The sequence below is a fragment of the Falco peregrinus genome, chromosome 3, assembly GCF_023634155.1.
Source record: "Falco peregrinus isolate bFalPer1 chromosome 3, bFalPer1.pri, whole genome shotgun sequence".
Taxonomy (NCBI): Eukaryota; Metazoa; Chordata; class Aves; order Falconiformes; family Falconidae; genus Falco; species Falco peregrinus.
This window is the reverse complement of record NC_073723.1, coordinates 12,829,026-12,854,192: the sequence shown is the minus strand read 5'-3', so window position 1 is coordinate 12,854,192 and position 25,167 is coordinate 12,829,026. Positions and strand designations below refer to the sequence as shown.

General features: G+C 39.1%; 1 protein-coding gene across 5 annotated transcripts in view; it reads left to right on the top strand.

The window, feature by feature from the left end:
- Nucleotides 1-25,167, top strand: part of TRIO (trio Rho guanine nucleotide exchange factor) — a 255,751-nt gene that overhangs the window by 95,236 nt on the left and 135,348 nt on the right. For all 5 annotated transcript variants that reach the window (XR_008746283.1, XM_055798730.1, XM_055798728.1 and 2 more), the window contains exons 7-10: nt 4,623-4,814; nt 8,147-8,278; nt 12,264-12,494; nt 19,771-19,893. Coding sequence is in view for 4 of the 5 variants with exons in the window: in XM_055798730.1 (XP_055654705.1) it covers nt 4,623-4,814; nt 8,147-8,278; nt 12,264-12,494; nt 19,771-19,893 (678 nt within the window). In the remaining variant the exon portion in view is untranslated. The remainder of the gene's footprint in view (nt 1-4,622; nt 4,815-8,146; nt 8,279-12,263; nt 12,495-19,770; nt 19,894-25,167) is intronic.

Here is a 25,167-nt window from a genome sequence, read left to right as displayed (position 1 = left end):
CCCCTGTGTACTTGCATTTCAAGCACACACCAAGGAATGACACAGTGCACTATGGCTCAACAGTGTTAGGCTGCTGAGCTGTTGCCTTGCTGAGCAATACTTTTTTATATGTATGCTCCCTTTAGGGAATAATTCTGCAATGAGGAGCTTTCCAGACGTTGTAAGGTCTCTTCTGAGCTTCTGGTTAAAGGGCGTTGTGAGAGAAAATAATTTTACTAAGTACATCTGTGTACTTACTGCACATACTGGAATGCAATAACTTGGATTGTTCCTTTTTTATTTTTTTTTACAAGTTATGTGTTACACAATGAAAGAAATGCAGTATCACTTTACCCTTTCACTTTTTAGACGCTTGATACACATTTAGAAGCTGCAGATGTTTCATGCAGATACACATGATGTAAATGAGATGGCTGAATAAGTCTTTTAACAGTTACTGTCTGATAGCTGTTGCTTCTTAAATAATATCAGGATGTAAATCCATGCAATGAGTAAGATGTCAGTCCCTGGGGAATGAGCACCAGCTTACTTAGAACAGCACTTCTCGAGCAGTGCACAAAATATGCATTTGTCATATAATAATGACAGTGGACCTGCCCACCCTCTTAGAAGATTGAATAAAATTTGTTAACCTTCAAGGATCAGTTAAAGACAGTCTAATTATAGTGAGTTGCTACTTGAGATTCTTTTCCTTCATAACTAAATCTGTCTCTGTTGGGTCATTGCATTCTAAAATAGTGAAACTTAAACCTTTCGTAGCTATATCAGGTAGTGAAGGATATGATAATGGGGGGAGGGGAAGTTGAGATTATGGTAAGATTTTATATTTTTTTTTTAGGAATGTGGCATACATAGCTTGGAAAGTGTTCAGTGGTCAGTATGTTCGTTCATATTCATATCGCTACAGAGGGTATTCTTCCACACTTGTGAAGCCAGATTGCCATGGGAAAATTAATGCTTTTTAACCGCAGATCAGTTTTGATTTGTTTACCTTCACATTTATGGTGCCCTGTCCTTCATATCTAAGTGGAACTGATGTTCCAGAATTCCTTTGTTGTGATATACAAACAGTTCAAATGGCAGCCTAATACAGCTTTTATTCTTTCCTTTTTTGACGCTTGGTTTGTTCTTTCTTTTTCCACACCACTGTAAGGAGCACATAATGGATTCATTTAGCAGTCTCACATTAATGCTAGATAAAATTTCATAGACCTAAGTGCTCTCTAGTCTTTTAAAATTTGTTGGAAATAGTAGTTCTGTTCTCTTCCCATTGTTCAGCTATGCTTAAGAGGAGTGCACAGATGTGTGGCATAACCTAAAAAATGAAAAAGTAATATTGTGCAGGAAGGAGAAGCATGACACTGCTGTGCTCAGTTTATTAAGTGGACCAGCTGATGTGTAGACTGTGTCAGGTATGCTCCTGCTTGCATATGTGCATATGCTTGGGACTAATAGAGGTCTGTGCCAATTACCACTCAGATGAGTCAGCATGGTGAAGCCTGGGGAAACTGCAACACTTGCTCCAGCCAGTCAGTGTCAGGCTCTGGGCAGTGACTTGATGCCGACGGGTAATGGTTCCACCTCAGATGGTCAGCTTCTACGTAGCATTGGGTGTTCATCTGCCAGCATTCTCCCCTGACCTCTCTTACTGGTGGGGGTATAGTTGGATTTTGTCACAGGCTGCCCATCACATCTCTCAACAGTAATATAACCATACAGTTTTCCAGCAATGTCAGGTTTTGTTCTTCTGTCATTTGTTGATCTGTGGCCTTTACTGAGGCTTGTTGGAGTCAGTTCTGTCCCCCCTCGCTTACTGGACTCCGTTCCTCAACCCTTGATCAGGAAGGGTTGTGATGCTGCTGCTGACAGGTAGCTACCTGCTCCATGGCATTTCCTGCGTGCTGGCATTCCAGACAGCACTGTGTGGACAACAAGGAAAACCATTTCACTGTAGAATGTTGAGATTTTAATGGTGTGTGTTTGTTTTCTTCCCCACTGTTCTATGTGGTAGTGTCTGGCAGGTTGGTCCCACATGTAAATTTTTAGAATATAGGCAACAGTGCAGCCAACAGAAGGAGCCAATGGACGCAGCAGTTTGCGCAGCAGTTCATGCAGGAAGGGCCAGCAACTCTGCTCAGAACAGCATCTATGCCCTCAGCCGTGGTGGTGATGCACCCCAGAGCACAGTCCCCAGCTACTGCTGGACTGACTCTCCCTGTAACATCAGAGGCCCCAACCCAGAGGGAGCCTCCATAAGGAGGATGCAGCTTTGCAGGGAATGTCTGCAGCCTCTTGCAAGGCTGGGGCAGTGGGAAATGGTTTCCTTGCCCACAGGAGGTGTGCAGTTATTAAGGATCTGTGTCATCAAGTAAAGGAGCTAAAGGAGGAGGTCAGCAAGCTGCACAGCATCAGAAATAATGAGAAAGAGGTTGACCAGATCTTTTCCAACACTGCGGCTTCAAGAGCACAAACTACAATGTACTGAAGGTAGGAGGGTCAGACAGACTCTGTGCCTGTCTGTTTGGGAAGTGGAAACTCCTATGATGATGAAAATTGGAAGATAATGGCTTCTGGCACAAGGAGGAAGGTTTCTGCTCCACCTGAAGATTTGCAGCTACGGGATAGGTTTACTGACCTGATAGCTGGTGAGGAGCTGGAAGCTGTCAAATAAAGCGTCTGTGCCATTTGAGTCTGAGCCGCACAGGAGCATCAAAAAGAAGAGACGAGTGAGAGTAATGTGAGACACTCTTCTACAGGGAACAGAGACACCCATCTACCAACATGACTCATTCTTTATGGAAATTTGCTGCTTGCTGGGGGCTCAGATATGGGACATGGTGGAAAGACTGCTAAAGCTTGTCCAGCCCTCAGACCATTGCCCCCTACCGCTCTTCCATGTGAGCACCAGGGATACTGCCAGGAGTGACCTCAAAGGTGTCAACTGTGACTACGTGACTCTAGAGGCAATGGTTGAGGGCATGGGAGTCCAGGTGGTTTTCCTCCCAATCCTGCTAGTGAGAGGGTAGATGAATCCTGCAAGTCAAAAACTGTTTACACAGCTGATGTTGGCAACAGGGGTTTGGTTTCTACAGCCATGGGATCCTCTCTCTGAGCGTCAGAACATCAGAGGCTGTTTGACCAAGTGGGGCAAAAATATCTTTGCCAGCAGGCCAGATAAGCTAAGAAGAGCTTTAGGGTAAGGATGATGGGAGAGGGAGAAGAGGACCAACAATTAAGTGAGAAGTGGTGGACTAGGCTGGCAAGCAAAGGATCTGCTGTGATGTGAACAAAAGGGATGCTGTAGTCAACAAAACAGGGCTGAACTGGGGTTGTTCCAAGTGTACATGCAGAAATCAGGATGTGCCTATAGGACAGTATTATGTGGAAAGCTTTCATTTCATTTCTAGGAAGTCACCATGACCAAGTTCTTCTCGAAGTACCTGTATGGAATGCTTGTCTTGTACAAGAAGAGGCTGACGGAGCTGGGATCAGTTACCCTGGGTAAAAGAATGCTTAGGAGGGATCTCATGTATATAAAAATATAAATATCTGATGGGAGAGAGTAAAGAAGACAGAACCAGACTTGTCTGCATGGTATCCAGTAACAGAACAAGAGGTAATGGGCACAAGCTGAAATAGAAGGAATTCCGTTTAAATATGAGAAACACTGGAAGAGGTTGCCCAGAGGGATTGTAGTCTCTCCATCCTTAGAAGTTCTCAAAACCCCACTAGACATGACCCTGAGCAACCTGTCTGAGTGAACCTGCTTTGTGCAGTGGGGTTGGACTAGATGATCTCCAACCTCAACAATCCTGTGATTCTAAGAACTTCATTCTAGATGTATGAAAGTCAGTCCAGTTGAAAGAAGCATCAACTCAGCATTATATGCATATAACTCCGGAAGAGCTACTCAGAAACCTTTTGGTGGTGGAGTTGTTCTTGTTTCTGGTTTTGCATGAACCATAAAATCTTGATTAAAAATTATGTGACTAAGAGCCATCAGTGAGTAATGCTAGAGAATCTTTTGGATCTTTGACCTACTTTGTCTAGTTTTCAGTGCTAGCTCTGAGGCAATACAAAGGCAGGAAAATAAAATGTGAAACTGTTGAAATCCTTTAGAACTCGGAGTTCTGTATTTTGTTACTTAAAAATTAGAAATTTCAGAAGTTTATGTAGAAATTTGTAGAGTGATGTTGCATATGTGCATACCACGTAGAGATAAAGTGCTTACTAATTATAGTTTGATTTTTCTGTTGTGTGTGTCTGAACATCTCGTTGTCTTGATGTTTGTCTGTAAACATTCTTATTGAGGCGGTTGTAAAATACGGTTAGCTTTTCCTCTTCATTATAATAATGGGTCTTCATATAATATAACTTTAAGCTGACTGTTAACATTAGCTTGAGACTTCCTTGTCATTTTAAGTTGTCCTTCTCCCTTGTCAGTAATACAGATAGGCTGTTATATTACACACCTAGATTCCCAAGTTAGGGATTTACAAACCTGGCAAATAAAAGCAGTCTATCAAGCAGTACTGTAATAAAGAAGAATTTTATGGAAGTATACCTCTGTATTTAAGTGGTCTGTTAACTTCCACTAATTTTCCCCTCTTTCTTCTCCATAGAATGTGTATGTAAACATAAACCGCATCATGTCAGTAGCAAATCGCCTGGTCGAGTCTGGACATTATGCTTCACAGCAAATAAAACAGATTGCTAGTCAGCTGGAGCAAGAATGGAAGGCGTTTGCTGCAGCCTTGGATGAACGTAGCACGTTACTGGATATGTCCTCCATCTTCCATCAGAAAGCTGAACAGGTTAGTGAGCGGGGAGGGGGCCAAAGAAAGTTTCCGTGCTGGGATGGTGAGTTGGACTGTTTGCTTTTGATTTAGACGGAAGTAGAAGAGAGTGATTGAAAAGGTTAGCAAGAAAGCCAGAGCATTCATTTCTGCCAGTTTCAGCTGATACTCATAAACTTGTTCTTCTCAGGACAACCCACTGACCTTATATTCCCCACAGAATGCCCTGCCCATATCAATGCAAGATAGATTAGCCAAATTAACTATGTGAATCAAAGTGAAATGGACATAAATGCTTAACTATATAAAGCTTTTAAGGTGAAAGAAAGGAAAAAAATCAATATAGTCAGTATAAATACAATGCCTTTCCTATGTCACTTGTTCTGTTGTCCCCACCACTCCACCACAATCAGTCCTGAGTATCAAGATTTAACTCATAGTAATTGCTTGTAGAAAACTAAGTTGAACTGGCCTGAAAGTTGAGAAGTTAATTAACTGTCTTCTGAATCTGAAATTGTGATGGGAGATGTTTATTTAGTATCCCATAAGAGATTCCTCCTATATTAAACAAAAATTTTAGCTTTAGGCCTATAGCAATTATTTTAATTAAGTCATTAACTGCGTGTAACTGCCAGAGAAGAGGTATATGTAGGGGAAATAGGAATAAATATCCCCAAGTTAATAGTCTTGATGATGAAAGCATGTTTCCCCCTCAGGGGAATTCAGTTCTGAAGGAGTTGCTCTGTGTGTGCTGTTGAGTCACCCATTGATATTATAGACAGTCTGCTCTGTACATCTCTGGTGAATTTGGAGAGCAGAGGTTCTTTGATGGTTACAGCTGACTGAAGCTCTGGTGTGCTGTATGGCTGCTGTAGATACTTTTATCTCCATTTGCCTTGCTAAATTTGATCCAAGAAAAGGTCTCGTGTCTGATATAACTTTAATTTGGAATAAATGAAGGAACCACTTGGGAGCTGATAACTGCAGAAATAGAGGGAGACAGCAGACTTTACTGTAAGAAGTTTTTTCTCCTGATTTCTACTACACAGATAGTCAGCTTCATTAATGTCCAGAAATTAGAAATGTGAACATATTAAGATGCAAATACACATGGCTTTTCATTATGTTAGTGGTGACATTGGTTTACTTGTCCTTAGACAAAGGTAAAGTACATAAACTAATGCCACTATAATAAGTATTTTTTAGCAGGTTTTACGGTAAAGCCACATAAAAAGTAGGTGAAGGCATTGTTTTCTGGTATAAAAGTTGCCAGCCAGCTTGAAGCACATGATAGACGTAGTGTGGTACCTTATCAGTATTGATGGTTTTCTAATTGTTTGGGTTATTCAGGTTTACATTTAAGCACTGTCAGCCATACGTGTAGGAGAGAGATGGTGAAACATGAACAGATAGGTATACTGTGACTCAAATGCTGTCCTTTTTTATATGAAAATTATGTTCGTCAGAAGTCAGGGGAGTAAATTTTGTGTTGTGCTGGGCATCTGTCGTAAGGGTCGGTGATACCCTCTTCAGCGCTAAATGTAAGCGTAAAGAGGAGGAAAGAGAAGAATTAAGAGAAAATTGTGCAACATCTGCTGGAATTAATATACTTTTTAATTGCTCCTTCTGCAATTTTCATTTTATGATTAACTGTGGTGGATTGTCCTAGTTGCTTTGTAAGAGACTTGGCTGTGATACATCAGCTGTTTCATTAACAGTGGAGAGTGAGTTCAAGGAAAAGAGGGTTTGGAATGAGAGGAGTGACCCCTTTAGAGAACGGTGATGCTTGACCTACATAAAAACATGGTTAAAAAATAAGCAGCCGAAGAAATAACACGCTTGTTGAATGCGTGTGTTCCCTCGCAAGTGACAGGTAAGTGCCACTGCTTACTGTCAGACACAGTGAAGACTGCATCCAGCTATCGGTGTCTGATGACTGATGCAAGAGGTGTAGCTCTGTGGTCCTACATGGAGCCTCTCTTAATGTTCAGTGCTTAAGATGAGAAATTTTTAAAAATGTACCTTGGTGAAATGAAAATTAAGTACGCACCTTAGAGTTAAGTGCTCTGTCACCCTTTCTCCCAGCTTTCAAATAGTAATGGATTACCAGAAACGGTCTGTGGATTACTTTTTCCTCAAAAGACTACATATGCTCCAGAAATGAAGTTATGTATGACGAGAGAAATGGCTTGGTCTCTTAAAACCTTTGAGACTTGAACTTGACATGAATAGAGGACAAATTTAGTTTACAGATACCGCATGTGCTTGGCTGTACTAAGTTTGACACCTGTGAAAACTCATAGAAAATCAGATACTTTTTTTCCTCTTTCCTTTCCTAGCATAACAAGGGTATAAAATTGATGCCCCCTAGCTGTCAAAAATAAGTTGACAGAACTTCTGCTGTGCATGTAGTTTGGCAGTTTCTTGTCTGTCGAGGCAGCTTAAGCTTCAGAGATAACTTAAACTGCCTGCAGAAGAGATTCTGATGCAGTATCCTCAGCTTCTGCTGGAAGGCTTGACTTGAGCAGCTATGCTGACATAGCTGTGTGCTCAAAGTTCAGTGTTAGTCCTAAGAGATCCCCACTTAAATTGTAAATCCCTTATGTGCTTGCTGCTGTAGTAGCTTGCCAAATGGATTTAGGGCTTCTCTGTGTGTAGAAGTTAGGGACTGAGGTGTGAATTTCCTGTGCTCTTAACAGTGCTTTGCCTCCTTGATGATCTCCTTCCAGCAAAAGACAGCTGTGGAGTGCTTCAGTGAACATTTCACCATTAATTCTTTGTGTGTGCATGCACAGGCACACGCAAGTGCAAAGTAACTTGGTTTTCTCTGAAAACTTAAAAAAGGTGAGGTGATACCATGAGTTTCTGCACAGGAAGTTGATGGCTGAGAGCTGAGGATCTGGACTTGAAAGTTGTAGCATGTTTTACCTTTTTGTGTGGATAAGATCTTGATAGGCTTTCATGCATCTGAAATGGTAGGTGCAGGGTACAGTAAACTTTTTCTTAGCTGCAAAGTCAAGAAAAGGAGCAAGAGTAAACCTGAAGCATCGGTATTGCCACCAGTTTAATTGGTTCTGAAGGCTGCCAGCATTCAATTAAGTCTGCCTGTCTGTGAACGGTTCAGAGTTACATGTAAATAAAAGCACAAGTATTGTCAAGACTTGAATATTTGTTTCTGTTCTTATGCAAACTTCATTTTGGTCAGTTCAGAGAGAAATATTAAACATTTTTCCCTTAAAAACATCTTTTCAGTGGCTGTCATGCAGATGCCAGCTCTTTTGTTATATTACCAATGTGTGTACTTATTGATGAACACTAAAATCAAGCAGAATGTTTTTTCTCTGTTGCAGTACATGAGCAATGTGGACTCATGGTGTAAAGCCTGCGGTGAGGTGGAGCTTCCCTCAGAACTGCAAGATTTAGAAGATGCTATCCATCATCATCAAGGGATATACGAGCATATTACCTTGGCTTATTCTGAGGTAAGTGTCTTGTTTGTTTCCTTAGATTACTGACTTGATAAAATGGTGTAATATGAAGTTTGGATCATGAACTGGTATCACTCGTTGCATAGTACATTGGAAACTCAAGTGCCAGGTTGCTTTTTTAACAGGACTTTGCTACCATTGTTCAAAATGTAAGTGTTAAGTCTTCCCCTTAATCTTCTGAAATAAATTTAGAAGGCAAGATGGAACTCTGTGTGGTACAACCCATGCAGGTACTAAGTCTGGTTTCATTTACATTTGCATATTACTACCTTTTAATAGCAGTATGATACTATCATTTAAACGCTTTCTTGAAGGGAAGCTAGCTGGGTGTTCTTTGGGTAAGTGTTCTGTCGGAATGGATTGTTTTAAATGTGTTTTGAAAATCCATCTCTGAAGTTGCCTCACAAAAAAGACTTAACCATCAAAGAATGTCACTTGACAAGTAGAAGGTAGTATACTTAGTTCTGGGAACCTCAAAGACACTTAAATGAGCTAGTGTGCCTATGTAGTCAGCATTTGTAAAGGTAGCATATCCTATGCTGCTGCTGCTGCTATAATCTTGAATGCTGCACACAATGAAGTAATAATATTTCTCAGTATTTCTAATAGCTGTATTTACAACTTCAGATAAACTGCTTGTTCTGAAAGTGGCCTAGAAAGCAATGACTTAAGTAGCTATTGTTTTTCTTCAAATGTTGAGTTCTCTCATGTGCTTTAATTAACTGAAGTGATAAACGGGTATTGACTTCTCTGTTAATTAAAAGGTATTTTCTGTATTTCCTGTTGAGCTTTTCTTGCTTTCTTTTGCCAGGGTTGTTCTTGTCACAGGGTAAAACTATTTTTGCTGTTAAATTGGGCTGGTGTTTTTCTGGATTAAATACAGCAGTTTCTGTTCTCATGAAAGTTGCATAAAATTATGCATTTGATTAAATCGTGGTAAAAAATTATCAGTGGACACAGGATAGCTTAGGCCGCAGCTTGCACCTTCTTTTAGAAGGAAGTTGCGGGACTCAATTAATGGTTGTGACTTATCTATTACATTAAAGATTAAAAACTACTTTCTGATGAACCAGCTCTATTATGGACAACTGTATCATAAATCTGGTCGGATTTCATGTAGTAGTAAAGGAGGGTAAATTGGTGCTGATAATCAGTCCTATTGCGAATATATCAAAACAGGGTTTTTTAAATACCTGCCATCTTAGGGCCTGTATAACCTTTTATTACCATAAGTCAGATGTCCAGAGTTGACTTGGGTAGTGTTTCTTCTGCGTAAAATACATGCTGATATCCCCCATTTCTGATATATGCCACCTTGCTATGCCAACTGATCTGATGACATACTGAAGCCACCTTTGGTAGTAAAACTTGTGATCTTACTACACATAGCTATTCTAACTCATTCTTGAGAGTGCGTTTTGCAGAAAGGTTTCTTTTTGTCATTGTAACCTTTCCTCATTGGAAGGATCCCTTTGTAAAACAAGGGACAGAGACATAGCACATTTGTAGTAGATTTCTGTGAAGAGAAGCAATCTGAGGTGCGTGCTCCATGAGAGTGCAGTGAGGAATAAGAAGGCTAGAGCTTTCTAGAATAATGATTATAAAGCATTGAAGTTAAAATAGTGGGGTTTTGCAGTTTGATTCTGTTTTGGATTGGGTTTTTTGTGGTCTTTCCCCCCCCCCCCCCCCCCCCCCCCCATCAGGGACGTGACTAGATTAGAGCCTGCTGTTAAGTGTAAATAAGTACTTTGGATTACTATGTTAAATACTGTTTGCTTCCTGGTGATGCATAATAAAAATAAATTAGATGGGTGGATTATAGGATTGCTTTGGCAAATACTTTGAAAATTTATTTAGGATTTCAAAGCTGTAACTTTTTGACTTTGGGATAGTAAAGCAATAGCTTTGTCTTCAGCAACCAGAATTGGTGCAGAAATAATAGTTGTGTGTGTATGTACAGTTCATGTTCCACCTCTGGACAGAAAGTTTTATTTTGCCTTATTTAAACATGAATTCCTTTTTGAAGATTGAGGGAATCATCTTCCCATGTAAAGATACTACAGTACTATTCCTTATCTTTATTAGATGTATGACTTTATTTCTGTTACAGCATGGAGCTTCTTTCATTTTGTCACTAATAAACCTGGAGAGGGGAGGGAGGGCAGGCGGGGCGGGAGGTAGGGAGGAGAGAGGAGAACACTGGAAATTACAACACTTTGTCATTCATTTTAGATTATGGTGTCTTGACAACATGACTTAGTTGCAAAGTAGAAGACAGTAATTTTAAGAGAGAAAATGCTTTTAAGACTAGACAGTCTGATTTTACTGAGGGATAATTACTGTATATTACTAGAAAAGTAACTTACTAGCTTACAAGCTTAGGTAACTAGTGTACTTGAAAATCCAATAGCTGTGCCTTAAATTACAAATAAGTTATTATATATCTCACTGAAATCTTACAGTAGTCATGCACTGGGAAGGAAGAGAACTTTACTGTGTTAACTCCAAAGAGGAAATGTGCGTGATCATTTGTTTGTAAAGTAATAAACTAATCGCATCAAGGGGCTGTCACAATTGATTTTTCCCCCCCTAAATTTCATGGACTCTGGATAGGTAATTGAAGTCCATTATCTTGAAATATTTGTAAGACTTGTACTAGATAATTGCTTTGGATACAGAAAAGAAAAAAATCATCAATATAATAACTACTATGGACTATACTATTTTTCTGCCTCACTTGATTTCATAAGAGCTACCTTTTCCAAGTGAGCTTCGTTCTGCATTGATACTTACTACTAAAATAAAAAAACTTAAATTGGAACTGAGAAGTAAACTCACTTATAAACTAATTATTAGAAAAGAATTTTTGTTTGGATCTGTTTGAGTACAGAATAGCAAATTTAAAATGTGCCTAGATTTAGTGAAAATCGTTGAAAATAGCTGCTGGGGGAAAGCCTTGACGAATTTTCTGTTTCTGACATGGTGTTGATTTGATGGATTCAGACTATTGTTTATACTCCAGTCTTGTGGTTTCAGATGAATTTTTCCTGCTTGTTAGATGAGGTATTAGAAAAATCCTTTACAGCTAGCTGAATGGTACTGAATTGTAAGTTCTCTGAGCTTCATGCTAAAAGTGACAGAATAGTTAAACACCAATGAAAAGTACTCTCAACTGCCTTGGCCAAGTGCTAAATGTTAACAGTGACCAGATAAGACAGAATTATTGCTTTTTAATTAGCATGCAAGCTTAATCTGAATATTTTTGCTGTGGTTTGAATAAGAGAGGACAACAATTAGAAATGACTAATGTTTCCTGTCAGCATCAGTAGTTAAAACCTTTCCATGCAGCTCAGAAAGACACTCTTTTCCGAAATGCTTTAAAGTGATTCGGTTAGGTTTAAGTTTGCCATAACAGCAGTTTGCCTTTGGTGTAACAGTAATAATTTAGAAATTGTAAATTGTGTCAGACCAAATCATGTTCTAAGTTTATATCTGTTGGTCTAAATGTATTAATCAAATTAATATTAAACCTATAGAAAGTAACCTCCTGCTTCACCTTTACAGCAAATGAAACAAGAAGTGTTCCTGGAAGGATAATTCTGGGCAAATGCTTAACTTTAAGTGCTGCTTTGACTAGAAAAAGAGCTGAAGGATATTTATTCGAAGTCAGACTTGACCTGTTTTAAAAAAAAAAAATCACTTTAAAGGAAAAGCACTTTTAAGGCAATCGAAAACTGGGAAGACAGGCTGTTATTCAGAAGAGTGCTACTTCTTAAAATTACCTTACATAGTGGGAGAATACAGGGTTTTTTTCCTATAACAGCTGCATGTAATCATGCCTGGAATAAAAAAAAAAAGTCATCACTGCTCCTCAAGTTCTTAAAGACATCTAAAATAGGGAGAGGGAGTGGGGGAATGAAATGATAGTCTAACAAGCTTTTGGCAAGAGAAGTAGTTCTTCATCCTTTCTCATGATCAGGTGAGCCAAGATGGAAAGTCACTGCTTGACAAACTTCAGAGACCTTTGACTCCTGGGAGTTCCGATTCCCTTACCGCTTCTGCCAACTACTCAAAAGCAGTTCATCATGTTCTGGATGTTATCCATGAAGTACTGCACCACCAGCGCCAACTGGAAAATATTTGGCAGCATCGAAAGGTCCGCTTGCACCAGCGGCTTCAGCTATGCGTTTTTCAACAGGATGTTCAACAGGTAGGTTTTATTTCATGTTGTCTAAATGACTTTATACTCTGTCAGCCTGTGATTTGAAGCTGGTTGCATTAAGAAGTGGGTTTTGATTGCTAAACCCCATGTTTCTTCATTCAGCAATTGGAATAATTGCATGGGATTGACTGATTCCAAGTTCTGTGTTATCAAAGGATATTGGCTTTACATCTGTTTTTTTTCTTTCTTTAAAATTATTTTCTTTAGTTACTTTAAGTCAGAATGAAAGAGATATTTAATAGGGATGGCTATTCTGAACTTGTGCTGGAAGCTGACATTCACATTCTAGGTAAAATTCTGGACCTAAAGTGTCTGAAAGATTCGTAGGAGTAACATGCGAAAAACTAACAGTGTAACTGTAACGGTTTTTCAGTTTCAAATCCTTAGTGATACTTAATTGATTTAATTGGGTTTCTTTAAAATCTGAGAGTAGTATAATAAAGAGGTATAAAAATTACTTATAAGATTACTTTCTGACAATTACTCTGTTCTTGAATTAATGGTTATTAGCTGCCGTATTTTTATTATTATGATGACATCCATAAAAGTTAGTAGCTAAGTGCAGGCATTAATATCTCTGACATGTTTTAGTTTAAAGAGGTGAAACTGTACAGAATTCCTTTGTTGATAGATTTTTAATAAGTAGACAATATTTGCATTAGGCTGCAATTGACAGAGACATTAGTAATAGATCCCTTAATGGTTCAACTTGATAAAAAAAAGTAAAGATGGCCAGTAGCTGCTGATCATGTTTCTTTATTTTAGTGTAAAGGCATTCACAAATCAGGAATTTCCAAATGGGGTTTTAGGATAGCCAGTCATGCATTCTGGTTAAAATAATCTTGTTTCTTCCAAATTAGTTGCACTTTCACAAAACAGATAAGTACAAGAAATTTTGCTTAAAGTGCTGGATGTGAGCATTCGAGAGTGAAGTAACCTGGTTTCCATCATTTACAGTAGTTGAAAAGATACTTAATTCAGGTAGATGGTGAGGAAAATAAGCCCAATCTTGTTAGCTCAACTTTATTCTATATGCAGTGCCTATCTTTGCATATAAGATAAAGAAAACAACTCAAAAATACTTAAGCGGTAAATCAAGTATAAAATTATTAAAACTCTATTACTTATTTTTTTATGTAAAAAGAAGCATATATTGAAAGGCAGGCAGTTATCTAACTTGTTAACACTCAGACGTGACGTAGGATGCAGAAAGGCATGAAAAATGTTAGCTGACAAAAAACGTAAAAGCAAGCAGTCAGTGTTATGAATGGGTCAGGAAGGGCATAGAGGACCAAACTGAAAGCACTATTATGCCATTGTATAAATCATCAAGATTTCTACATAAACAGCAGCTGGTCAGGAGGGTACAGTGCTGGTACTTGCACGAGTAGTCAGTGAAGGACACTTGTCAAAACTGATGAGGCACAGCCCCCAAATGAGTCACCTCTTAAACTTAAAAGGCTTCATAAGGAATCTTCAGTAACTGAAAACAACACAGTGGTTTGCTTCTCGTGGGGAAAGACATAGGTCCTCTCAGTGGCAGCCTGGTGCCAACCAGTGCAGGTTCGATCCTGGAACTTTCTCCTCTAGTTTAAATTCAGTTCAAGTAGGAGCCACTTAGGCAAAGTAGGCCAGATGATCTCCTGAGGTTATTTGCCAGATACGTAGCTCAAGCTTCAGGCCTGGGGGCCAGGCTGCAGGTGGTTTATTTCCTGGGAGAAGGTGTTCATTAAATGCTGCAGAGAGTCTTACTGCCCTGTTCCTACTCTTTGCCTTTGTTATCTTGGGAGTCATAAAATGTTTGTAGGAAATTGGCATTTTCTGTTCCCTCCTAAGTCATGGCTCTCGGAGTGGAGGAGTTAGTGCTGAGACTGGTTTGTTGTTTGAAACTGACAAGTAACCCGTCATTAGACTCAAGTCATTGTACAGTCAGCACCGGGTTCTTCAGCAAGAAGCAGGATTTTCCTTCTCTGTATGAGATCTGTCAGCCCTTGAAACTGGTGCATTTAACATCAGAAAGTTACAGGTTTGAAAAAACAAAATAGACAGCTTTACCTATTTTTATAACTTCTAGTACTGAGAACATGTTACCCAAATCATGTATGTGGATTGTGAGTATACCAAAAGTTTTCAGTATGAGGCAGTTGCCTCAAGAGGGTTAGTCCATCTAGGGTCACTGTTCAGTATGTGCCCTTACCTATTGGTTGGAGAAATTTCTTTCTTCCTGTTTATGCCTCTGGTTTGCAAGGCATACCTTGCATTAAGATACCAAGATATCCTCTTGACAATTTGAAGCTGCAGCCTTTGGTGCTAATGCACATCTTTATTAACCCCTTTAGATTTCAAGCTAGATCTTATGTACAGAGATGCAGCCCCTGCTTACCGTGTTCTGAAGCTCTTCCCTTAACATTATGTAGTTATCACTGCCAGAGACTGGACTGTCCTTTGGTTTATCCCTGTAATGGCTGTTAACATCCAGGTTGGAGGCTTCTGAAATGTTACATGTGGAAGCATATCTCTTTGTTTTGTTGCTGTAACCTAATGTTCAGATACTGATGTATTTTGGGTACTGCCTTATGAATCACAATGTGAATTGTGCTTAATGTTCCCTTTCATAATGCAACTTCTCATACTTAATGTTTCAGTGCAGATCATGCTGTAAGGCAATGATAATTCAACATCCATACCAGACAAATTAATCTAATAGCCAGGAGCAGATGCATTAAAGATAACAGCAAGTACATAATGGTATTTCCCTGGAATAGCCTTGCTTTGGAAGACTGTAGCTCCATCAACTTTGAAAATCCATCAGGGGAAAAAAGTGGTCTTGAATAATAAGGATTCGTTTTTTTTCTTGCAAAACAAAACCAAAACAACCTTATCAGATCATCTAATTAATCTGAGAAATGTTAGCTCTTCAATTCAGGAATCATTGATGCCTTTCAGTGCATGAGATTACTTGGTTTTGAGGTATTGGTTAAACTTATATCCAAGACAGTTCTGGAATGGTTTACGCAGAGCTCCAAAGCAACTGCCTAAAATACTTTAGTTTTCATTTGCACATTGTCTCAGGCTTCTTAGTCTTTGTTTATATCTTAAAAAAATAAAATAAGATTATCTAGCATGATTTAGAAACTAGCATGAAAACATTTTTTAATTATTTTCAGAAAAGTTCAAAGTTTGTGGGTTTTTTCATGTTAAAATAAAGTCCACTGTTTATAATTAAATTGCACATAGGAGCAAGCAACCAAGTGTGTTGTGAGTGAATCTACAACCGTCCTTCAGTATGAGCCTGTGATTTCCCTCTGCTGGAATAGTTTTCTGCTGGACTAATGAAATAAATCAGTTCATGGAAGTGTTAAGTGAGTGACGGAGCAGAGTTGGAGATGGGAGTTGGCTGGGTTGAGCTGGTACTTCGTTTTGTGTGACTTTCACCTTAGAAGACTGGGGTTATGGTTTTGGGTTTTTTTTCTTCTGTCTTGTATGTGCAGTATTGGGAAAGTGTTTCTAGTGGAGCTTTCCAAATCAAAAACACTGCAGTGCTAACTGTGTACACCAAGAGCCATCTGCTCATTTCTTGGAGCAAGTAGTAAGGAAAGTAGCACATGAAATATTAAAAATAGTAGATAAGATGCAAATTACAGAAAATCTGAAATTTGGAGTGTGAAAACCTATGACAGTCTTAAACCGAACAGAATTCTGAGTTTGACCTTAGAAAGCAGAAACATGCCAGGAAATCTAGTTTCTGGTTAGCTTGTATATTAACATCAAAAAAGAGGTGTTTAAGTAAAAAGGGAAAAAAAGTCATTGGCTGTTGCACATGATGGTTGAACTAGCCCTTCTAATGTAACATGTGCTAATAAAAGTACACTTTAATGCTTAAGAATTGACAAGCTTACTAAGGGGGATAATATATAGCAGAATTTCACCTAAGGAAAGGATCTGGGTGATGATTCTGATACAAAACAATAAAGCAGACTTGCAGTAGCAGTGCAGGGTTTTGTGCTGCTAGTCCATGAAAGGTCAAAATTGAATGTAAAGATAATGTTTCTGGTAGAGTGGTAACTGCTGACGCTTCTATGGTGGAAGTTTTGGGGCCTGAAAAATATTCCTGAGGGCTTCCAAGCCAGAGATTAGTGAAAAAAATAAACTACAAGTATTTTGTAAAACATACATTTGTTAGGTCTTAGTGACCTTGTGCGTCTTTTCTGTCCATTCTGGATAAATGTGCTGCTTCTCCTTCCATGGTCTGCCGGCCTCAGAGACTCTGTCTGAGTTTTTTGTTGTAACAGTCACTTGTTTCAGCCTTGGCTAATGAAGGGCGGGCCGAGAACTCTTGCTAGCTACTTGCTCAGTATCATCATGTTACTGATTTCACTGGGTGATTCCCTTGTGGCTTTTGGAGGTGGTTCCAATGTAAAATGGTCCTGTTTGGGAGAGACTATTTCCACATTTTAACTATCCGAAGATTAGAAATGCAGAGATTTCCATCTTCCCCTTCTGAATGTTGTGTCAGCACCAAGTAAGTGGTGGAGATGGGAAAAGTGAGTGTGTGCAAAGTAGGTAAGGGGGGGGGGGGGGGGGGGGTAAGAACTGGATCATAATGTAGGAAAGACTGCTGAAAATGAGCACGTTGAATCTGCAAGAGATCAGATTGTTGATTTCTGCAAGCAGCACATACAAACAACATATTTTACAGCCATGAGCAATGAATTTGTCAAAGTGAAGCTATCTTTCCATAGCTTCTTCTGTCTTATATTCAGTACTGGTGCTAGAAAAAATAAGCATTTTTCTAGATCCTCTAATGAGCATAAGGACGATGCTGCTGAGACTGCAGTTCAAGTTTCACTGCATTGTTAAAGCAACTTGCTGCAGTGGAGGATAATAGTAATTCACCCTTTCACTGAAAAGTATTGAGCCTCTTAAACTCTGAACTGTACTACTGAACTGCCAGAGTGAATTCCGTGTGCTTTCAGTGTTAGTAGAAGAGTCCTTAGTGCGCTGGTATGAATGGTTTCTGTAACTTTTAGCTCTCCTAGGAAGAGGAGGAAGATGCATTAATTAAGATTGCTAAATGGCTAATATTAGTGCCAGCTAATGGTATTGTCCTTTGGTCAAAGTGGTATGCAGAAGCTCTCTCTGATGGACGCGAGCATAACTTTGACTCTACCTTTACATGCTGTGAAATTCCCAAATCATGAGTGCTTCCGTAGTTTTGTTAAGAGTCAAGGTAAGAAGGCTGAGGACTAATAAGACTTGTATTCATACTGATTTTACTCAGAGGCAGCAGTGTTTCTCTAGTTGACTGGTTTATGTCACCATCTGTGTACTCTATTTCTATGACAGTTTCTTCTCTTGTTAAGTTACTGAGTGTTATTTGGAGCAAAAATCACTCTCCCTGGCCTGCTTTCTGCTTTTCATCCCATGCTTTCTGGGACAGATTTTGCTGTTGATTTCATTTGTTAGTTTGTAACTGTTAATAATCTCCAGAGTCCAGCCTAATTCTCTCCTCCAAGCATGTCTCTTCTGAGCTCTGTTTATAATGAGAAAAGCAGAGCAGTCTCCTAAAACTAGCCAAAAGCATTGGTAATACAAACTTTACAGATAACTGAGGCCCTGTTTGGCTCCTCACTCTAATTTCTCTGATCAATACTTGCCCTTGAAAGAAGCAAATGCAAATTTAATTGGCCTAAACCACAATAATATTACTTTGACAATGCTTACTAGGAAAAACAAACATTGCATAAGTTTAAGTATGGAGATTTAGTCAAGTGTTGGTTAATTGAGATGCCTGTGTTATGTGGTGTTCTGGGATTGTTTGTTGTTTTGAAGATGCCCAGTAGGAGAGAGTTCGCAAATGAAAAAAAGTTTCTAACAGTCAAGATAAATGAGAAAATCGCACCAGATGGTTTCACTTCTCTACTAAAGCAAGCATGGATGTTTTGTATGGGAGTTCTGTGTAGGCCTGCATGTGTATTGAATGTAGTTGTGAGTGATGTTGCAGGAATGGTTCTAAGTCTGTTTAGAAGCGGGGGGGGGGGGAAATCTTTCTCTGTAGTTGTGATAAATGTCAGATGCTTTCAGTACAGGAAAAGGTGGAAAAAAACTCACCCAACTTCAGGAATCAGAATAAAGGACTCTGGTAGATAAGGAGAGATAAGGTACAGGTTTCTGGCAGGTAAATTCAAAACAAAGCACTTGGGTTTTAAAGAAAAAAGATTGCTGGAGGTAAATGTGAGGTAAAGTATTCCATCCACTCCATACGTAAATACTGTAGAAAAATGGTTGGCTGACTTAAGAAAATTGCTTATATGCAGTTGTCTTTAATTCTGAACAGCACTCTTGAACCTCTGAGTATCTTCCAAAGAATTAAATACATATGCATGCTAGCTAATGAGTGAATGAAGATATAGCTAAGATGTATTAGTTTGGAGAAAGACCAGATGTTTTTGTTCATTCACTCATTAGAAACTTGGTATGTGTGCAGAAATCCTTTGTGTTAACTGGCAGGAACTAATTACGTGTACAGTTTCTACTATATATAAAGCTGTCAGCTTAGTCATTGTGGTAGAAGCTTTCATGTCCTTAAAATGTCTTTCATTCCTCACTTCTTCAGCTATAAAATTTACAAAACATAATTATGTCTATCTGATGTTTTGAGGAGATACTTGTTCAGAATTGGGGCAGAATCCTTCATAGGTTCTGAATGCGGACATCGGCATTCTTCTCATAATAATTTCAACTCAGTTTTATTGAGTTAGTTAAAAATTCTACCTCTGAATCTTTCTTCTTGACTTAATATGTGGTAGGAGAAGCGACTTCTCATCTAAAATAAAACTTTACTGTGTTATTCACTGGCATTGTTGGGGAATGTGCAAAATCCATTAGTGTTACATTTCAGAAAAATGTCAGCTGAAGGCATAAACAGATTACAGAGACACCCTCACAAGGGGTCTAGCCACTTGGATCAGATTACTGTCAAATTGATGAATGTGTAGAAATGAAGTTGTCCTTGGTATGCTTAAAAATAAACATATAATCTTGAATCGTATGATTTAGCTAGTTTGAGCTAGTTACTGCCTTGAGAAAAGTTAATGAGATTTAATTAATGTCCTTCAATGGCAATACTGTGTTTTAATCCAACAGTACAGTTCCTTCTAAGTAGTCCCTTTTACATCTGCTTAGTTTCTTGAATAGTTGTCTTTTTGTTGCAACATTCAGTACATCCACTCAGAGTTTTTGTGTGTCTCCTTCTGTACCACAGGTGTTGGATTGGATTGAAAACCATGGAGAAGCTTTTCTTAGCAAACATACTGGAGTGGGAAAATCCCTGCATCGGGCTAGAGCTTTGCAGAAACGCCATGAAGACTTTGAAGAGGTTGCGCAGGTAAAAATGATCACGCGAAGGACTGTGCACTTGCTATGGAAATACAGGAAACATTCCTGTTCTGCCAGTGAAGGGCTGGGCAGAGGGGAGCTCCACTACAAAAAAAAAAAGCAGTTCTAAGAACGGACTATTTTTTTTCTGTTGCAAGCTTTTATTTCCTTTCTCCTTTGCACTCCATCTTCAATAAAAAAAAACAACTTCCAGTCTACAGAGAGTGGGAGCCATGGAGCCCAACAGAGCTGCTGCTACTATTATTATTATTTTCAAAAGCATGCTTTGAAATGTTGAGTCACAGAAGAATGAAAGCTGTCCTTTTAAAGTAACTTAATTCCATGGGGCTCTAAGATTTAAACTTTTGTGCAGCCTGTAAGAGAGGATGGAGATGAATTGAAAGCCCTGCTTCCTGACTTTAGGCTTGGGGAGCTCTCAGATCCCCATGACAGTCATCTGGGGGAGGGGGTGTGTGGACTCCTAAGAGACCAAGTGGGCCAGCAAATTGGCCAAGCTGGCTTTGGGTTTTTTCTTTAAATACAGTTGAGTTTATGTATGCCCTCCTGGTCTGAATCACTGATATCAATGCTTTTTCCATAGGAAAGCTCTAGGCTTAACCTTAAGTGGAACTGATGATAGAATTTCAAAACACACTTTTCTGTGAAAAAGAGTGAAGCCAAAAGAAATAGAGATGCTAAGGAATACAGGGAGCATAACAAGAAGTTGGTTTGGGTGGCAGCCTCAAAAAGGGGGAGTGAGGTGAATAAAATCCATGACAAGCTGAAGGCTAGAATACTCCCTATTAGTAATATGCACTGTTTGTCCAGTCTTAATGGTTGCCAAGAGTAAACATCTTCAAGAGTCATCAAGCAAAATTTTATTAAGGCAGGGTTGGTATAGTGGTCCTTTGTCAAAACAGGAGATGCATTATTAGAAAATTGCAAAGTGACATGCAGCAGCACAGTTGGTGACACCTGCTATGGAGGATGCATCAGGAAGCGTGTTTACAGATTGCCTGTTTAATGGATGATTAAGGTCTTAATAAAATGTTGTTGTAAATAAGGTCTTAGAGCACTGCAGTGACTGAGGACTTGAAACAGCATCAGAAAGTTTCCTCAATATTGATTTCCTATAAAATATTCCAAAATAATAAGCATTTTTAGTTTTGTATATGTGCATGCTGGATTTTCCATAGGCATCCCTAATACTACATTTTTAGTAGAATCTGTAATATTTTTCATGTGGAAATACTTATTTTTCTGGGTCAGACAAGCAAGAACCTATTTCTGTAAGACACTTAACAAAACTTGAATGATCTCATTCTTAATACTGTGATATCTGAGCAAAGAAGAAAACAATGTTTGAGTAACCAACGGGGATGAAGTATGTAAAGCTGTTAGTGGGATGTAAAATGTTAGAAAAGCATCTTGTTAATTTGCATTATACTTTAAAGTAGAAAGTTGTAAAGCAAATACTTAGCAAAAACTTCCTAAAACTGAATGTTGCTAGAGTTTAAAATGATCTCTTTAGGGGATGAGTGGAATTTCTATTTTTGGAGATACTGAAAATTTAGACTGGTCAAAGAACTTAAATATACTTCAGGGGAATATCTTTTGACAGAAGGTTGGACAAAATGATCTAATAAGTAGGGTTTTTTTTCATCTCTAACTCTTGAATGTGTAATGACTGCCAGGAGAGGCACACCCTCTGAGTTGTTCCACTTGCTCTAAAACTGAACGTAAGCAGGCCCCAAAAGGCATTCCTGTTGTTGGTGTTACAAGGAAGATTATGTTGAAGTATAAGGTAGCAATATGCTGTCCTTTTCAAAGCATGAATATTTTTTGGCTGGTTTATTCTCTACCTACATTTCTGGTTGGTCCGGGTTTTGAGGTTTTGTTGGGTTTTGTTGTGCTTTATTCTGTTGCTTTTTGTTTTTGTTTTTGGTTTGGTTTTTTTTTTTTGTTTTTGTTTGTTTGTTGTTTTTTACAGGACCCTAGGCATAATCAGGGGTTTTCAGTCAGTTCTAGTCAGAAGTTGAGAAGAAGCGGTGTCAAGTGAACTGTCAGTGGCACAACAATGTTTTAGCAAATGCAGGGAGCCAACAGTGTTGTTGAAATTTTTCTGATCGAAGGCTAACTCCTGATTTTGAGGGGAGCAAAAATTATTTCTTTTTTCTTCCCTTCTGCTTATTCCCTCATTCTTTTTTAATGTGAATGAGGTGCCACTTCCTCAGCAGCATTCAAAGAGATGTTAAAATAAGCTTTGTGTTGAATAGAAAAAAATGTTCCAGAGTCAACGGGCTGTGGGCTCACAAGTTATGCACTTAAAATTTTGTGTGAAATGAAGGCTTGTTTCTCTTCCTTTGGCACTTTTTTGTTACCACTACAAAAACATTAGGTAGTCAGAAATCAGCCAATTCATAATCCTCCCTAATTTCTGATGTATAGACATTTGTGCTACACATATACGCTTTGATTTGTACCCACTATTGTAAAATTGTGTTGCTCTTCATGTGAAGCCTGTCCAGTACACTTTCCACTTACCCTTTTTTTTTCTTCTTTTTTCCTCTCTACCCATGATCATCTTTGTCTCTATGAGACCATTTAGTTAAAGTATCAAGACTTCAGATTTTAATACCACTGATAAACTTATGGCACAGTTTTTAAGTTAGCAGCACTGGATGCAGATACTTCCCCGCGCATTTTTGTATGAAATTCTAAGTCAGCTTCTTCTGTTTCAACTGTGCTCGATGCCTGCTTTTTGACAGTGGTCTATGCTCAAAAAACATGAAAGGTGTGTGGCAAGAATTAATTAGTGGGATCTTTTTCCACGGGTAAGTTCTTTTTTCCATGTGCAGGCTGGATAAGAGTAAAGAATTCAAGTCTCCTTGGTGCAAAAGAAAAGTAAAAAGCAAAAAAAAAAGTAAGAAAGACTCTTCCAAACCTCGTTTGAATATACCTGTCGTTTCCCTCCCACCACCAGTTCCCACCTCCTTTAATGTTTTAAGAAAAGGTTATATATTTGAACTGGTTCTTAACTTTACCCATGAGTGGCTGTAATATATCAAATTAAAGGTCCTTGTCTTACAGTGTGGCCATCACCAGATGCATAAAGAAAAGGGGACCGTATGCTTAAAAAGTTACCTGTACCCTGCCAGTTGTCTGGGCCTATTTGGATGTCTGAAACTGAAGGGTACATCAGAACCACTGTTTGATAGTCACTGATGGACTTTTCTTCCCTTAATTAGGCTAGCTACTTTTTGAACCCATTTATGCTCTTGGAATGTATGCCAGATCCTGTGGCAGTGAGTTACGCAATTTAATTGTTCCTTAGATGAAAAGTACTTTTGCTTTTTCATTTTAAGTGTGTTGTCTGATGCTTAAAAGTGATAGCATCCACAGCATTTAATGAGTAATCTATCTTTATTTTCTTTATGTTATAATAATTTGTACACCTTTGTTAATCTCCCTCCATCCATGTGGGGGGTGTGTGTGTGTCTTTCCCCTCTCCAGTGCAATAAACTCCAGCTGGTATGAAATTCGGTCCGTACCTCCACTCACTTCTGTTGCTGTATTTATTGTCAGTACTACTCATTTCTGCAGTAGTCTCTTAAATTTACTTTTGACTTTTCTGTGATGTGTCACTTCATATGCTTTCTAAAAATGCAGTGTTTGTTTTTTCTGGAAAACACGTAGAGAAGGTGTCTCAACATGAAGACTAGAAAAGCAATGTGGTATATTGTTGGGGAAGGTGGTAAACTGTTATGGAGAGTCTTTCACCATTTTGGAGAAGAATGGTCGTGCCTTGGGGTACAGAGAGATGGACTAGGTGGTTCTTTTCCTGTGGGATTTGGCGAGGCTGTGCTAGTGGAGATACTCTGAGGTGGTGTTAATCTGTTTCAAAACTCTCTGTTTTGAATTTGTCACCATGAAGGCTCCTAGCAGCTTCAAGGAAGAACTCCTGGTCTTTCTGCCTAACCTTCTGTTTTCTAACTGGTGGCTGCCCTCCTTGGGACCAACATTTTCAAAGTCTTGACACTACTACTTTTTTCCTCCAAGCATTGTTTAGAAGTAAGCAGAGAGTTGAGAAAGGTGGGTAGTACAGCATGCCTATTTGCTGCGATTTCTATTCCATAGGGCAGTTATTATCTACCAAGATAAATATTTATATTATATTTGAGCTATACTTGGAAGAGAAATTTTGGCGATAAGGCATGTGTCTGCTGTTAAGATTTGAGAATTGCAACCCCTTCTGAAGCAGCGTCTAGGCTGCGATCATTTCTAAGTACAGGCAGTTCACCATCCGTTTTACAGTGAGAGCTCTGATGTGCCTGGACCTGTGTTACACGGAAGATACCCCTGGAATTCATAAACAATGCTTCACATGTGAGAGAAAGTTTTCATTAAAATGGGAAACTTCTGTTTCAGCCATCTGCAGCTGGGTGTGGCTCTCTGGGTTGATGAAGTAGTTGCTGTTCAAGGAGTGCTTTAAGGCTCATCAGCCTTGCCCCTGGAATACATGTCAGCTGCGACCGTGGAAGTCAAACCACCAGAGCACACATCGGCGTGTCTTCTGGGCCAGCATGGCCAGAGCCCATCATCTGCAGCATTGAGTAGTGCGTTCCCCACTGAAAAGCATAGTCTCACCAGGCTTTCCCAGGGAAGCTGGGGAGGACTTGTCTACCTCTCCGTGCAATTAAAAAGCTGAAGGTTAAGGAGGGGTTAAGATGCACATAGTCAAAATCAGGGAGCAGCATGGATTTAATTTCTTAAATAGATCATAACAAATGAAGGGGGAGCTCCCCCCCCCCCCCCCCCCCCCCCCCCCGATATATGAAAGCTGTACTGGGTCATGTTATCGGTCCTGGGCTTGCCTGGTAATTTGCTTGAGAGCGTGGGGGGGGGGGGCGGGGCAGAGCTGGTATTTCCTGCCCCTTAGTTGAGTTTTAGGGCCAGGCTTTTGTGGCTATTATAATGTTAATTAGAGGTGTGATACTACATTCATGGCAAAGAAAAGCATATTTGCATAGGTTTAATTTATCTTGGCAAACAGTGTTTTTACCTGATATAATGGAGGTTGGGAGAACATAGGAGGGCAAAAGGGAAAAGAGAAAGGTATAGTTTATATTGTCAAGTTTGGTGTTGTTTTTTTTTTATAGTCTGTGGTTATCAGGAGATATGATGTGGTGACATAAGCAAAGCTTCTTTGGTGTAGACTTGGCTTCAGTCTGTTTTCTCAGGAGGTTAACATCTTTCTATGCTTTCTTGATGAGTCTGTTTTGAG